The 17,469-nt window shown below is 42.0% G+C and overlaps 1 protein-coding gene across 1 annotated transcript; it reads left to right on the top strand.

The window, feature by feature from the left end:
• Positions 1–348: 348 nt before the first annotated feature.
• ERAL1 (Era like 12S mitochondrial rRNA chaperone 1) lies at positions 349–17,013 on the top strand. Its single transcript, XM_060756670.2, has 11 exons — positions 349–539; positions 3,942–4,109; positions 4,798–4,925; positions 7,046–7,123; positions 8,397–8,443; positions 8,525–8,586; positions 10,387–10,499; positions 10,592–10,900; positions 12,602–12,751; positions 12,872–12,952; positions 16,214–17,013. The coding sequence occupies exons 1-11, from the start codon at positions 440–442 to the stop codon at positions 16,349–16,351; spliced, it is 1,374 nt and encodes a 457-aa protein (XP_060612653.2). The 5' UTR covers positions 349–439; the 3' UTR covers positions 16,352–17,013.
• Positions 17,014–17,469: the final 456 nt, after the last annotated feature.

Here is a 17,469-nt window from a genome sequence, read left to right on the forward strand (position 1 = left end):
ATCCGCTCCTCATGGGGCTTGTTCAAAACAATAACATTTCCCTCATTGGAAAAGCACTCTGCACATGCTCAGAGGCCACTTGAGACTTTAGACCCCATTCAAAACAGAGCCAGCTCTGGCCCAAGCTCTTTAAGCCGCTCCTCATGGGGCTTGTTCTCCAGGCCCTTGAGCCTTGGGCACTCTGCGCATGCTCAGAGGCATCCAGGAAGCCACACACCCGCTCCCTTCCCTGTCTCTGGCCCACAATGCCACAGTCGAGACACTCCGCCACGCCTTCCTTTCGCTCCAGCCAATGGGAAGCGAGATGCTAATTTTCCAGCCAATGGGAAGCGAGATGCTAATTTCCCTCCTCTCCCGCGGTGCTTTGCGCGGAAGCAAGGTTCCAAAATGGCGGCGCCAAGCGTCCCGGCGGCGCGGTAGGGCTTCCGAGGCGGTTGCCATGGCAACGGTGGCGGTTTGGGGCCTAGTCCGCCGAGGCGCCTGGGCCTTGCGTGGAGCCGGGATCCGGAGGAGGCCGGAGTGGCTCGTGGCTCGCTTGGGTGAGGCCTCCAGGGCTGGAGGGAGGGGTGGACATGTTTACTTGTGGCCTGGAGGGCTCCAATCCCCATTATCCTTAATGGTGTGCTACTTTAGGGCCTACACACCCCACAAGCCTTCATTTTGTGCTGCTCTGGAGTCTCCATAAGGATTGTAGGCCTTCTCACTGTCCATTATGGACCCTCCACAGGCATCCTACTCCCATCACCCTCCATTCTGTGCTAATTAAACCACAACAGCAACTAGGTGGTCCCAGTGGTGATGGGCACACTGGGTGCAGTGCCTCAAGACCCTGGCCTGCACTTAAAAACAACCAGTGCGGACAAAATTTGTGCTAATTCAATAACATAAAGAAGGTGGTCCCGGTGGTGATATTTATTTATTTATTTATTTATTTATTTAGTACGCTTGTATACCGCCGATATCTCAGCCTAAAGCGGCGACTCATCGCGGTTTACAACAACAATAAAACGACAATATTCCAGTTAAAATATAAAACACAACATATACATTTCACAGTATTGGGCCACCAATACAGACCAATGCATCTCTTAGTTTAGCCATGATCCTGATTCGTTGTCGGTAATTGCCGGTCCTAGGTCGAGAATTCCTTGCATCGGGTTAATCGAAAGCTTGCTCGAACATCCAAGTTTTCAGTTTTTTACGAAATACCATCAGTGAAGAGGCTGTTCTTATCTCTATAGGGAGGGCATTCCAAAGCCGGGGGGCCACCACAGAAAAGGCCCTATCTCTCGTTCCCACGAGCCGCACCTGTGAAGCAGGTGGGATAGAGAGAAGGGCTTCTCCTGAAGATCTAAGGGTCCTGGTGGGCTGATAGGCCGAGATACGTTCGGATAGGAATTTAAAAACTTGGCTGTTCCGTTGTGCCTTCTCAGACTAGGAATCCCCACCCCAAGTCCTAGTAGCACCTTAGCATAACTAATTGTTGCTGCACACTGCACTTTTAATCCCACGTGCCTCCTACCATTTCAGCACTTTTAACCCTTGTACCCCAGTGCGCCGGCCGAACCAGTTTTAATAATGTCTTGATGTACTGCTATTGTTGTTATTTTGCTTATTGTTTGATTTGCTTTGTTATTGTGGTGTTATGCTATTTTGTTTATTGCTGATTTGCTTGCTATTGTGATGTTATGCTCTCTATTGTATTGTTGTTTTGAGGCTTCGGCCTGTGTAAGCCGCATCGAGTCCTTCGGGAGATGCTAGCGGGGTATAAATAAAGTTAATAATAATAATAATAATAATAATAGGGCCAGAACCGTTTAGGGCTTTAAAGGTCAAAACCAGCACTTTGAATTGGGCTCGGTAGCTAATCGGCAGCCAGTGGAGCTGGTACAGCAGAGGAGTTGTATGCTCCCTGCGCCCTGCTCCTGTTAGTACCATGGCTGCCGCCCGTTGGACTAGTTGGAGCTTCCGGGCCGTCTTCAAAGGCAACCCCACGTAGAGAGCGTTGCAGTAGTCAAGGCGGGATGTAACCAGAGCGTGGACTACCGTGGCCAAGTCAGACTTCCCAAGGTACGGTCGCAGTTGGCGCACGAGTCTTAACTGTGCGAATGCTCCCCTGGTCACCGCCGAAACCTGGGGATCCAGGCTCAGCGATGAATCCAGGATCACACCCAAACTGCGAACCTGTGTCTTCAGGGGGAGTGCGACCCCGTCTAACACAGGCTGTAACCCTATACCCTGTTCGGCCCTGCGACTAACCAGGAGTACCTCTGTCTTGTCTGGATTCAGTTTCAATTTGTTCGCCCCCATCCAGACCGTCACAGCGGCCAAGCACCGGTTCAGGACTTCGACAGCCACCTTAGTAGCAGGTGGGAAGGAGTGACAGAGTTGGACATCATCTGCGTACAGATGACACCGCACCCCGAAACTCCGGATGATCTCGCCCAACGGCTTCATGTAGATGTTAAACAACATGGGGGACAGTATTGAACCCTGAGGAACCCCACAAGACAAAGGCTGTGGGGTTGAACAGGAGTCCCCCAGTAACACCATCTGAGACCGACCCTCGAGGAATGACCGGAGCCACTGCAAAGCAGTACCTCCGAGTCCCATTCCCGCGAGGCGTCCCAGAAGGATACCGTGGGATATGGGGTTAAAATATAAGTGCAGTGTGCGGTGAGGGTGATCTTGACTCTACTAAAGTGCTTCTGGGCTTTGGTGGTGGGGTTCCTAATCTGAGAAGGCACGTTGGAACAGCCAGGTTCTCAGGTTCTTTCTGAAAACCGCCAAAGTAGGGGCCTGTCTGAGATCTTTCGGGAGGGCATTCCAGAGGCGGGGAGCCACCACAGAGAAGGCCCTGTCCCGCGTCCCCACCAAACGCGCCTGCGACGCGGGCGGGATCACAAGCAGAGCCTCTCCTGATGACCGTAGTGAGCGTATGGGTTCGTAGACTGTGATGCGGTCACCCAGTGATGGGCACACTGGGTGCGGTGCCTCAAGACCTTGGCCTGCACTTAAAAACAATCAGTGCGGACAAAATTTGTGCTAATTCAATAACAACAACAACAAGGTGGTCTCGGTGGTGATGGGGGTGCAGTGCCTCAAGACCTTGGCCTGCACTTAAAAACAATCAGTGCCAGACAAAATTTGTTCTAATTCAATAACATAAAGAAGGTGGTCCCAGTGGTGATGGGCACACTGGGTGCGGTGCCTCAAGACCTTGGCCTGCATTGAGAAACAATCCGTGCGGACAAAATTTGTGCTGATTCAATAACAACAACAAGGTGGTCTCGGTGGTGATGGGGGTGCAGTGCCTCAAGACCTTGGCCTGCACTTAAAAACAATCAGTGCGGACAAAATTTGTGCTAATTCAATAATATCAAGAAGGTGGTCCCAGTGGTGATGGGCACACTGGGTGCAGTGCCTCAAGACCTTGGCCTGCACTTAAAAACAATCAGTGCGGACTAAATTAGTGCTGATTCAATAATAACAACAAGGTGGTCCCAGAGGTGATGGGCACACTGGGTGCAGTGCCTCAAGACCTTCGCCTGCACTTAAAAACAAATCTGTGCGGACAAAATTACAGTCTGTCAGCTGCAAAGCCAGTCAAGGTGGTCCTATTGGTGATGTGCACACTGGGTGCAGTGCCTCAAGACCTTGGCCTGCACTTAAAAACAATGGGCACTGACAAAAATTACCACCTGTCAGCTGCAAATGGCCACCCTACTTGGATTATTATTATTATTATTATTATTATTATTATTATTATTATGCTTAGGAATGGAGGTGAGCCTCACCCCCAGAGCCAGACTCCTCGACTTAATGTCAAACCAGGAGAAATGTGCACTGTTGTATTCAACGAATACCGCTAGATTTTGCCTTTCTGCTTCACTTAAACCTATCGTCCTTATTCTAACTCTGTCCCTTTCCTCCTTCTTTAGGTTTAGAGAGCAGCGTGGGCTTCCTGGAGCCCTCCCCTCACAAATTAGGCCTTCTCCGCGTTGGCTTCTACGGCAATGACTCTGCCTTGGGCCACATCCTGGGCCTCCCGAAGGGCGAAAACAAGGGCCTGGTGGGGCAGCATCCTCCCTCCGTCAACGCCTTCGAAGGTGGGCCTCGAGTGGAATGAAGGACAGGCTGTCCCCAAGCTTATTTAGTTATCACTAGCCGTCCCCTGCCACGCGTTGCTGTGGCCCAGTCTGTGTAGATGTGTTTTGTGTGAATATATTTTGTGTATATGTGTATATATGCATGTTTGCATGCACACACACACGAATGAATGAATGAATGAATGAATGCCTTCCTCTGTGTTTTTCAGTGTTTTTATGAGTGATGGTCAGTTGTTGGCCTGAGAGGTGTCTTGTGTCCAAATTTGGTGTCAATTCGTCCAGTGGTTTTTGAGTTATGCTCGTCCCACAAACGAACATTACCTTTTTATTTATATAGATCTCAGAAGCAAACCAAGGCTACTGTTGTAGTGTATTTAAAAACACAAACAAAGTTATATTAAATGTCCTTTGACCAGTAGCTGACCACTTGGAGTGCCTCTGGTGTGGCTGTGAGAAGGTCCTCCCTTGTGCATGTGGCAAAACTCAGGCTGCATTGTCGTCAGTGGTCTGTGGTGTGCTCTTCTCCACACTCGCATGTCGTGGACTCCACTTTGTGGCCCCATTTCTTATGGATGGCTCTGCATCTCGTGGTGCCAGAGCGCAGTCTGTTCAGCGCCTTCCAGGTCACCCACTCTCTTGTGTGCCCAGGAGGGACCACTGTTGAAGCGACTCCATTTTCTGCCTGTAGATGATGAGGAGAGTGCGCTGGATCACGAGCCGGATCAGCCGGAGTCCCCCAAAATCCTCAGAGTCGCCATCATCGGGGCTCCAAACGCCGGGAAGTCGACGCTTTCGAACCAGCTTTTGGGAAGGAAGGTACAACTGAGTTTTCCTCTTGTTTTGTTCTTGCTCAAGTTTATCTCTGACTTCTGGCAACATTTAAGTTGGTGCTAGGTTTTCCTGCAGAAGGGTTTGCCATGCCTGAGGCTGCAGAGAAAGCGTAGCCCTATATTTCTCCATCGTGGTCAACGGTGAATCGCACATACGGTATTTCCTGCGCCTGTGCAGATAGTTTGGCATCTTCTAGAAAACTTATTAAACTGAAGCCGGACGGCTATCCGGAGATGCCAAAACACTTGAAAGTACGGTGGCCCCTCAGCTGTAGCACGGTAAATGGCCCCCTCAGCGGCAGTATTCCACACGAGGGGAGGACACTCAAACACTCCCTCTGAAAATCGGCACGGGGTGGGTGGGTGAAAGGAAAGGCCTGCTCAAGTGATGAGCCATAGAATGCAAATATGAGCATCAATTGTGGCAGGGAGGTCCCGGCAGAGCAACGAGATCTTGCCTGCAAAATAGCTCTGAAAAGCCTCGGCTGAAGGGGCCTGATCATTGCTCTCTGGGACGGTAGGGACTGTCATCAAGGATCAAATAGCCTTAAACAATTTGGCCGGGCATGAGCTGGCAGACGCTATCAAGGAAGCATAGTAAACCTTTTTGGCTTCGGTGGTAGCATACTCATAAGACTCCTTAAATAGCTTATAAGCTGATCTCGCTGCTTCGTCACGGAGTTCACACCACATGTCCTCTAGCCGTCTCTTCTCCCGTTTCAGCGACCGCAATTCCTCGGTAAACCAAGGCGATCTGTTCTTGCGGGGTCGGAGAGGGCATCTAGGGGTGATCTCGTCTAGTGCATTGGATGAATTGTTGTTCCATAAATCCACTTGCAATTAAATCGAGTCGCTGACAGGCTCCAGAACCCTCAGAGCATTCAGGAACCTATCAGGTTCCATAAGTCTCCTCGGGCGAACCCAAACCGGTTCGGTGCTTATGCCGGGTGAGTAAGCATGCTCTAACCGGACTCCCAGGGCACAGTGGTCCGACCATGGAACCTCAATAATAGAGGTTAGAGTCACTTGAATTCCTGCACCGAAGATCAAATCCAGTGTGTGTCCGGCCTGGTGAGTGGGCCCAGTGTGACAAAGAGAGAGTCCTAGTGTCACCATGGTTGATACTAGGTCCTCACCTGCTATTGAATAAGAGTCTGCATCGGCATGGACGTTGAATTTCCCTTGAACAATAAGCCTGGGGAACCTCAAGGACCACTCCGATACAGCCTCTAGCAACTGGGATAGGCTGCCTACTGGTGCGCTAGGTTCTTACATACCTGAGAGGTGAAAAATGGGGCAGAAGGTGCCGGATCATACCCCCAAGGCCTCTCCTCAGGCATCGCAGACACATAACACGCCCATCCATTGGGCGGCTTTCCCTCCACACGAGGGACACTTCTTAAAGAAAGTGGTGGTCAACATACCATAACCATGACAAAATAAAAAATAAACATAAAATGAAAATAATAAAAATTCAGTACAGAAACGCTAGTCAAAGATGAAGAAAAATGAAAGCTTCCTAGCTGCTGCCAGAGTGGCGGATGAAAGGAACTGAGGCAGTAGCCCCGCCCACTGGCTATGTACTCTATGGGGAGGGTGGGCGGGGCTACCGCCTAAAAGTGTCTAATAAGTTTTCTAGAAGATTCTGAACTGTCCGCGCAGGCACAGGAAATACCATATATGCAAATTCACAGGTGACTACTCAGAGAAAAATGGTTACAGGTAAGTAACCCAACCCATACAATGCAGTTAAAAGGCATACATTGGGGATTTCCATAAGCAGATTCAAACCCAACACTCAGGCAGTTATCAAACACTGGTTCGATGGATATTGTGATGGAACTGTCTTAAGTCCCAGCTCCTTGTGTTAGGCTAGTATATAAATAAATAACCTGGGACTTCGTTGTGGAAAAATCCACATAGTGCCTGGGTGGAGATGGGCCCAAGACCAATCCATAAATCGTTACCGCTTCCTCAAAGCAATCGCGTGGACATATTTTTCTGTGGGGTTCCTTGCTCAAACAGGAAGGCACCCAGCACCCCCCCCCCCCCGAGTTGATAGAAAGTCAGCACAGATCCTAAACTGCGTCCTTCTTTCCTCCACAGATCTTGCCTGTCTCCAAGAAAGTGCACACAACAAGACGGAGCGCCCAAGGCGTCGTTACAAAGGAGGAGACGCAGCTGGTGAGCATTAATGGGCAAGGAGCCGAAAATCATCTCTTCCTCAACCTCCTCTTCTTTGTGTCCCACTTTCTATCCCTAAAAAAGAGGCACAAAACTGGCTTGTGCCAGTTCTATTTTCAGATCCTCATATTGTGTAAGCTTTTCCAGTTGCTTCTTCTCAATTCTCCTGTTGTCTGGGATTGCAACATCGACGATCCATACTTATTATTATTATTATTATTATTATTATTATTATTATTATATACACACATACAAGGTCTTCTACATTTGCTGGGGTTAAGAGTACAAGACCCTTGTGAAAATGTTCAGGATCATGAATGCAATCATGCACTATTTTTTTTACATCTCTAGGAATCTTTAGGTCATCCAGCCCAACTCTGTAGTCAACTTACAATGGAAATTCACCGTAATATTACACTGGAGGACCTCAGGATTCCCATATGAATCAAATCTGCAAAGGGATTGTCTGTATGTAGCTGCGTTGAGTCTCCTTCGGGAGAGATAAAGCAGGGTATAATAATAATAATAATAATAATAATAATAATAATAATAATAGTAATAGGTAAAGGTAAATGTTTCCCCTGACATTAAGTCCAGTCATATAATAATAATAATAATAATAATAATAATAATAATAATAAGTGAAGGTAAAGGTTTTTCCCTGACATTAAGTTTTAAGTTTTAATAATAATAATAATAATAATAATAATAGGTAAAGGTATTATTATTATTATTATTATTATTATTATTATATGACATTAAGTCCAGTCATATAATAATAATAATATAACAATAATAATAATAGGTAAAGGTAAAGGTTTTCCCCTGACATTAAGTCCAGTCGTGTCCGACTCTGGGAGTTGGTGCTCATCTCAATTTCTAAGCCAAAGAGCCGGCATTGTCCATAGGCACCTCCTAGGTCATGTGGCCACTGGCATGACTGCATGGAGCGCTATTACCTTCCTGCCGAGCAGTACCTATTGATCTACTCACATTTGTATGTTTTCGAATTGCTAGGTTGGCAGGAGCTGGGGCTAACAACGGGAGCTCACGCCACTCCCTGGATTTGAGCTGGTGACTTTTGTGTCAGCAAGTTCAGCAGCTCAGCGGTTTAACCCAGGGGCAAATAATATACCCCACCAGCAATTCATTGGCTGGTAGAGGAAGACCACAACCAACATTGGATTCTTCTCTCCGCTTTGTCTTTGTTTGTTTATTTATTTGTCTTGGCCTTGTTTGAAAATTTATGACTCCTTTTTTCTTCTTCTGACAGGTGATCTTGGACACACCTGGCCTCACCACTCGAGTCAAAGCCCGAAGGTACAAGCCACACTTGGTTTGGGAGACGTAGTGCAGGGGAATGAAGGGCTCAGACTGCAGGCCTTCTGTCTTCTCTTTCAGGCATCACTTGGAGAAATCCCTCCTCTTTGACCCCTTCAAGAGCCTGAAGGGAGCAGACTTAGGTGAGATGGCGGTCCCAATCCTCAGAAATATAAACCGTGTTGTTGTCATTATCAGCATCACTTTCCTAGAATCCTAGAGTGGGAAGAGACCTGGTGGGCCGACATCCCGTCCAACCCCATTCTGCCAAGAAGCAGGAAAATCACATTCAAAGCACCCTCAGCAGATGGCCACCCAGCCTCTGCTTAAAATCCTCCAAAGAAGGAGCCTCCACCACACTCCAGGACAGAGAGTTAGGGTTATATATACACATACATACGTACCTACACTAGCCATCCCCTGCCACGCATTGCTGTGGCCCAGTCTGTGTATATGTGTTTTGTGTGTGTATATATTTGTGTATATGTGTAAATATGTGGTTTTTTGCATGCGTTGTAATGTATTTTTTTGTCTTTTTGTCTCTTCTGCTGTGTTTTCTAGTGTTTTTATGAGTGATGGTCACTTGTTGGCCTGATAGGTATCTTGTGTCCAAATTTGGTGTCAATTCATCCAGTGGTTTTTGAGTTATGTTAATCCCACAAAGGAACATTACATTACATTTATACATACATATATATATATATATATACACACACACACACATTTACATACACACACACACACACACAAACATAAACATAATCATGAAAATGGAATAATTCCATTTCCGTGTGTGTGTGCATATCTATAGAAATAAAAAGATAATGTTTGCTTGTGGGATTAACATAAATAAAAAACCACTGGACGAATTGACACGAAATTTGGACACAAGACACCTAACAGTGCAACAAGTATCCTTCATCCCTAAACACACACAAACCCCAGCGGCATAGACTTAAAAACCCTCAAAATACATCATATATACAGACACATACACTCATATACATATACACATGCACACATTCATACACACACACATATATATGTGCATAAACACACACAAATATACGCATATACATACACACAGATATACATATACACACATATAGATAGACACATGCACACATACATATATGCATATACACATGCACACACATATACACAATATGCATGTACACATATAAACACACACATATACACATATATACACCCATATATGCATATACGCACACACACATATATACACACACAAAAACACATACTGTATATAATTGAATATAAGCCTAGTTTTTCAGCCCTTTTTTTAGGCTAAAAAAGTTCTCCTAGGCTTATACTCAAGTCAAGGTTATTTATTATTTTACTCTGTTATTAGTATTATTTTTATTACATTTATTATTTTACTCTATGTGTTATTATTACATTTATTATTTTACTCTATTACTGTTATTAAATTTCCATTATTTACTCTATTATTATTATTATTATTATATTTCTTATTTTACTCTATTATTATTGGAAGGATACGTAACCACATCGAAATTGAAGAAGATTAGAATAATGGTTTCATCAGAATTGGGTAGTCTTATTCTAAATTACAGTTTTATGTAAATACACAAAAACGTTTAACGTACTGATGATTTTCAGTAGCAGCTGCATTTTTCACCCTCGGCTTATACTCATTCGAGTCAATACACTTTCCAAGTTTCTTGTCATAAAATTAAGTGCCTCGGCTTATATTCGGGTCGGTTTATACTCGAGTATATACGGTATATACACACACAAAACACATGTACACAGACAGGGCCACAGCAATGTGTGGCAGGAGATGGCTAGTGTGGTTTTGTATATATATATATATATATATATATACACACACATACATAAGCACAAACATAAACATGAGAATGGCATGGAACCTGAGAGCGTGTCCTTTCTTTCCCAAGTGCTGGTGCTGGTCGATGTGTCTGACCATTACACCCGGAACCGCCTCTCGCCTCAAGTGCTCCGGGCCTTGGCCAATGTCCCCGAGACCCCCAGCGTCCTGGTCTTGAACAAGGTGAGCCTCTTGCCCTGTCGTTCACACAGGTAGCCCCGCACAGCTGCTTTCCAACCCCCCTAATTCACAGCCTCCCAATTCTTCCATCTCAGGTGGATTTGCTGAAGAAGAAAGATATTCTCTTGGATCTGGTGGCAGACCTCACCCTCGGAGTTGTCGACGGGAAGCCATTGCAGATCTGGTCCAAAGTCTCCCCCAGAAGCCCCCCTTCTGAAGGGGACTTGGCCCCTGAGAGCGGAGCCAGGGATGATGGGTCCCAGAGGAGGACAGAGACTGGCATTGCCAAGGGAGAGGGCCGCTTGGACCCTCCCAAAAAGAAGAAGCCTCAGAAGGGTTGGCCCCACTTCAGGGAAATCTTCATGTTGGCCGCCGTCGACGGAGAGGATGTGGACACCCTGAAGGTAAGCAGCATTTTCCTCTGGGACCTTGCACAGCATTATGGGATAGTTTTAAAATCATTTTGTGTACATGCAGCCCGCTCTCTGTCATTATGTTTTGTTTATATTGTTTATATGCTTTGATGTTTTATACTTTATTGTTATGTTATTTTACTGCAATTTGTATTTTTGTATTGTAATTTGTTGTTTGGGCTTGGCCCCATGTTAGCTGTTCTGAGTCCCCATCGGGGAGATGGTGGCAGGGTATAAATAAATTATTATTATTATTATTATTATTATTATTATTATGGGATAGTCAATCATAGCATTAATGTTGGGTTGCTGTGAGTTTTCCGGGCTGTCTGGCCAAGTTCTGGAAGCATTCTCTCCTGACGTTTTGCCCACAATAGATGTTATGAGGATGCCTGCCATAAATGTAGGCGAAACGTCAGGAGAAAATGCTTCTGGAACTTGGCCAGACAGCTCACAGCAACCCAGTGATTCCAGTCATGAAAGCCTTCGATGACACAATATGAATGTTGTTATTGTTAGCCTCTTTGAATCCCTCTGAGGAAAAAGGTGGGCTAGAAATAAACCCAAGAATAGTAATATAATATTTTTAGACTATTTGATTTCCTACTGTAGTGAAATTGCTACTCTATGTTAAAGTTTTGGTGTATAGCTCTACGTTTACATATGGCAGATAGGGAAGAATCGGCACAGACAGGGTAGCAACAGCAGAGATAGGATTCATTTGCATATGTGAAGCCGATTGGTCATATGCAGATTAGCGTAGGCCCAGGATTTGAAAAGGCTGCTAGGCCAAAATGGCAGTTGGGGAGAGCAGAGCAGAACATTCCAAAGGGGCGGAGCCAAGGTTCTGAAAGAGGCAGTTAGAGTGAGGGAGTTTGAAAACGACAGTTAGGAATCTGTGTGAAGAGGAGAGTTGGTTTTTGAGTGCCTGATAGAAATAAGCAGTTATGAAGATGTGTTAAAGACTTCTGATATAGAGAAGCAGTTAGTTAAATAGAGCACGAGTTCTAAGGAACATAAAGAAGGCTAGTGTTGCCTTAGTTCAGAATATAATTCAGCCAAGAGTGTGTGAAGCAAGTAACATGTTTGTGAATTTGAAACATTGATAGTTTATTCAGAAAAGTTAACCAAGTAAATGATACTGACTGTAAGCCTCAAGATTGCAACAAAACACAAATGTAACCACAAGCGTTGGAGCCAGAAGTTATAAATAAACTGTGTTACTTTGTTATACACAAGAGTGTTTCATTGCCTGCGATATAAAGTACAAAGGTTTAACAGCACACAGAAAGTCCCAGCCAATATAAAAGAAGAAACTGAATCAGTATAAGGCAGCAAAGAGGTTTTTTTTTTAAAAGAGAAAATAATCTCTCTCCCTCGCCTCACCTACCAAGAAACGGCAGGCTAGAAATAAAGATGATGCTGATGATAGCTTCTTTAAGTCCCTACAGAGACAAGGCAGGGTAGAAAATTTATTATTATTATTATTATTTGAAACACAACAAGATGAGTATAAATGTCGTCAATAAATAAATAATAAATATTAATACACAAGTGGCGTCCTACCTTTGGTCCTCCAGGTATTTTGGACTCCAGTGCCCATCATTCTTGGCCATTGGGCAATCTGGGAGTTGGAGTCCCAAATGCCCAGGTTATGATGGTGACTCTCCATTCCTTCCTTCCTTCTGCCAGAGCTACCTCCTGATGCAAGCCAAGCCCGGTCCCTGGGAGTTTCATAGTGAGGTCCTGACCAACCAGTCGCCGAAGGAGATCTGCACAAACATCATCCGGGAGAAGCTCCTCGAGTATTTGCCAGAGGAAGTGCCGTACAGTGTGCAACAGGTGGCTATAGGGGCCAGAAGGGGGCGTGTGGGGGGGGGGGATGCGTGCCAGACTCTTCCTGAGAAGGGGGGCCCACCACGATCCTTGGGCATGCTCCTCATGGCCGGTTTCTTCTTGCAGAGGATGGAAGTGTGGGAAGAGGGGCCTGCCGGGGAGCTGGTCATCCTGCAGAATCTGGAGGTCCAGAAGGAGAGTCACCTGGTGAGTCAGCGGCAGGTCGGCCCCACGCCCCCTGACCTTTCTTTCCAGGCTCCATTCTCCACAAAAAGGATATATTAGTATTATCCCAGGACTTTGTGTACATGACGCAAGCCTGTGGGGAATAGTGGAAGCCTATGGAATGGGTTACTCCTGACAGAAGGATACTATAGGAATTATTATGTATTTATTTATTTCATGCAGTATGACTATGGTATGCTTCTGCCTGAAGTATTATATTATTATAATGACTCTATGGCATGCTTTTGCTAGAAGCATTATTGTTGTTATTGTTGTTGTTATGATAGTTATTGTTATTACTGTAGTACAGCTCTACAGTGTGCTTCTGACAGAAGAATTATAATTAGTAATAATAGTAATATTATTATTTCTACTACTAGACATTCATTTATTTATCTTGTCTGGTTGATACTGACACGATAAATAAATACATAAATTTCTACTACTGTATTATTTCCTACAGTACAACTCTATGGTGTGCTGTTGCCAGAAGTATTATTATTATTATTATTATTACTACTACTACTGTATTATTTCCTACAACAAAACTCTATGGTGTTTTTCTGCCAGAAGTATTATTCATAATATTATTACTACTACTATATTATTTCCTATAGTACAACTCTATTGTATGCTGTTGCCAGAAGTAGTAGTATTATTATTACTACCAGTACTACTGTATTATTTCCTACAACACAACTCTATGGTGTGCTTCTGCCAGAAGAATTATTAGTAATATTATTATTACTACCATATTATTTCCTACAGCACAACTCTATGGTGTGCTTCTGCCCGAAGTATTATTAGTAATATTCATAATATTATTATTACTGGTACTATATTATTTCCTACAACTCTATGGTGTGCTTCTGCCAGAAGTATTATTCATAATATTATTACTACTACTATATTATTTCCTAGAGTACAACTCTATGGTATGCTGTTGCCAGAAGTAGTAGTATTACTACTACTACTACTACTACTACTACTGTATTATTTCCTATAGCAGAACTCTATGGTGTGCTTTTTCCGGGAGCATTATTATTAGTAATATTAGTAATATTGCGACTCTATTATATCCTACAGTACAACTCTATAGTATGCTTCTGCCAGAAGTGTTGTTGTTGGTATTGTTTTTGGTATAATATTTACATTATCATGCTATATTATTATATTTATTTTAATAGCAATATTCTAATATTAATTTGATTTTAATTTTAGTATTTAATACTAATTAAATTAATTCAAGATTAGTTTTTAATATTTTGATACCAGAAGTATTATTAATATTAGTAATATCATTATTACTACTACTATTATACTATCCAACAGTCCAACCCTATGTTATGCTTCTGTCAGAAGTATTATTATTTGTAATATTACTACTACTACTACTACTACTACTACTACTATATTATATCCTATAGTGCAACTCTATGGTTTGTTTCTGCAAGAAATATTATTTTTTGTAATATTAATCATATTATTACTACTACTATATTATATCCTATAGTGCAACTGTATGGTTTGCTTCTGCAAGAAATATCATTATTCGTACTATTAGTAATATTACTACCACTACTATATTATAACTTATAGTGCAACTCTATGGTTTGCTTCTGCAAGAAGTATTATTATTCATAGTATTAGTAATATTACTACTACTACTATATTTTAACTTATAGTTCAACTCTGTGGTTTGCTTCTTCCAGAAGTATATATTATTCATAATATTAGTAATATTATTATTACTACTACTACTATATTATAACTTATAGTGCAACTCTATGGTTTGTTTCTGCAATAAATATTATTCGTAATATTAGTAATATTACTACTACTACTACTATATTATAACTTATAGTGCAACTCTATGGTTTGCTTCTGCCAGATGTATTATTATTAGTAATATTAGTAATATTATTATTACTACTATATTATTTCCTACAGTACAACTTTATGGTATTCTTTTGCCAAAAGTGTTGTTGTTATTATACTGTATCATTATATTTATTTTAATAGTAATATTCTAATATTAATTTGATTTCATTCTTAATATTAGTAATTTTACTACTACTACTACTACTACTATATTATAACTTATAATGCAACTCTATGGTTTGCTTCTGCAAGAAGTATTATTATTTGTAATATTAGTAATATTACTACTACTACTACTATATTATATCCTACAGTGCAACTCTATGGTTTGCTTCGGCAAGAAGTATTATTTGTAATATTAGTAATATTACTACTACTACTATATTCTAACTTATAGTGCAACTCTATGGTTTGCTTCTGCCAGATGTATTATTATTAGTAATATTAGTAATATTATTATTACTACTTTATGATTTCCTACAGTACAACTTTATGGTATTCTTTTGCCAAAAGTGTTGTTGTTATTATACTGTATCATTATATTTATTTTAATAGTAATATTCTAATATTAATTTGATTTCATTTGTAATATTAATATTACTACTACTACTACTATATTATAACTTATAGTGCAACTCTATGGTTTGCTTCTGCAAGAAGTATTATTATTCGTAGTATTTGTAATATTACTACTACTACTACTACTACTATATTATATCCTACAGTGCAACTCTATGGTTTGCTTCGGCAAGAAATATTATTATTTGTAATATTAGTAATATTACTACTACTACTATATTATAACTTATAATGCAACTCTATGGTTTGCTTCTGCAAGAAAGATTATTATTCATAGTATTAGTAATATTATTATATCCTACGATACAATTCTATGGTATGCTTCTGCCAGAAGTGTTGTTGTTCTTGTTTTTGTTGTTGTTACAATATTTAAATTATTATACTGTATTGTAATATTTTTATGTTGTTGTTGTTCATTCATTCAGTCGTTTCCGACTCTTCGTGACCTCATATATTTTTATATATACGTCTTTTTTCTGTCTGTGATCAGTCGTTAAAAACAATACAATCTGCAATTCCAAACCTATGTATGCAATTCAAAACCTGCCAGCGATAAACATTTAAAATAGAAGTAAACTTCAAACTATCCAAGCATGAATAATTAATACCGATTTAAAATACACACAGGTGGTAGACATTGCAAGGTGTGTGGCCAACTTCTGGCAGAAGCACAACATAACAATAATCTGGAATCACGTTATCTTTGCCCAGATCTGGGTTGGATTCCATGTTTGAATGTCAAACAAAGCTCAAAGGAAATTGCGTGTTCTCGTTTCCCAACAGAAGATGCTGATTGGCCCCCGGGGTCACCTGATCAGCAAGATTGCCCAGGAAGCCGGCCAAGACCTGATGAACGCTTTCCTGTGCGATGTCCGCCTGAGGCTCAGCGTCCATCTGAAGGAGCCAGGAGGCGCCCATTGACCCGAGGAAGGCCTTTTGGACATGACTCAATGGGCCCAGGTTTATGAATGGGGAAGGCGCACGGAACCTGGAAGTGTCTGTGCGCAACAGTGCCGTGCCTCTATGACTGCCTCCAGCCCATTGGCTGGCTTTGGGAAGAGGAAGATGGAAGGCGCCTTGACCGCTGTGTATTCTCAAGGCCATAGAGGTGAATCGGCACAAGTTTGACCCCCACATCCGGCTCTCATTTGAAGGCGTGCTCCAAAACAAAACAAAATTATCTACACTGCAGTATTTGTGAATGCAGTGTGTATAATGTATATTATCTGGCTAATAGAAATATTGATCAATTAAAAATATTTATAATAAATATATCTGTATTTATAGAGGTGAACTGGCACAAGTTTGACCCCCACATCCGGCTCTCATTTGAAGGCGTGCTCCAAAACAAAACAAAACAAAATTATGTACACTGCAGTATTTGTGAATGCAGTGTGTATAATGTATATTATCTGGCTAATAGAAATATTGAACAATTAAAAATATTTATAATAAATATATTTGTATTGTATGTCTGTGCAAATAATAATATCCTTGGTCCAATATTCAGAGACAAATTCCAGACACTAATGTGAATATGTGTTGTGTTGATATTTACATGCAAATAAATAACCATAATTTTATTTATGGTGGTGTAGAATACAGTTGAAGCACCCAGGTAAACACAATACCATATAAAATACACACATATATGTATACACAAACACATAGATATATACACATATATACATATATAGTACAAAGATTAAAACAATACTCATAAGGATACATTTTTATATATATATATATATACACACACACACACACATACATATACATACATATCCACATATGTGTGCATATATATACACACGTATATGTATATACACATATACATATGTAGTGTGACACACATATAATCCACGTATGTGTATATACAGGCATGTGTTTACATGCATATAATTTACATATGTAGTGTGTGTATGGAACCCCTGCTGGCACAGTGGGTTAAAGCGCTGAGCTTGTTGACCGAAAGGTCGCAGGTTTGATTCTGGGGAGCGGAGTGAGCTTCCACTGTCAGCCCCAGCTTCTGCCAACCT

Source organism: Anolis sagrei, chromosome 11 (assembly GCF_037176765.1).
Source record: "Anolis sagrei isolate rAnoSag1 chromosome 11, rAnoSag1.mat, whole genome shotgun sequence".
Lineage (NCBI taxonomy): Eukaryota > Metazoa > Chordata > Lepidosauria > Squamata > Dactyloidae > Anolis > Anolis sagrei.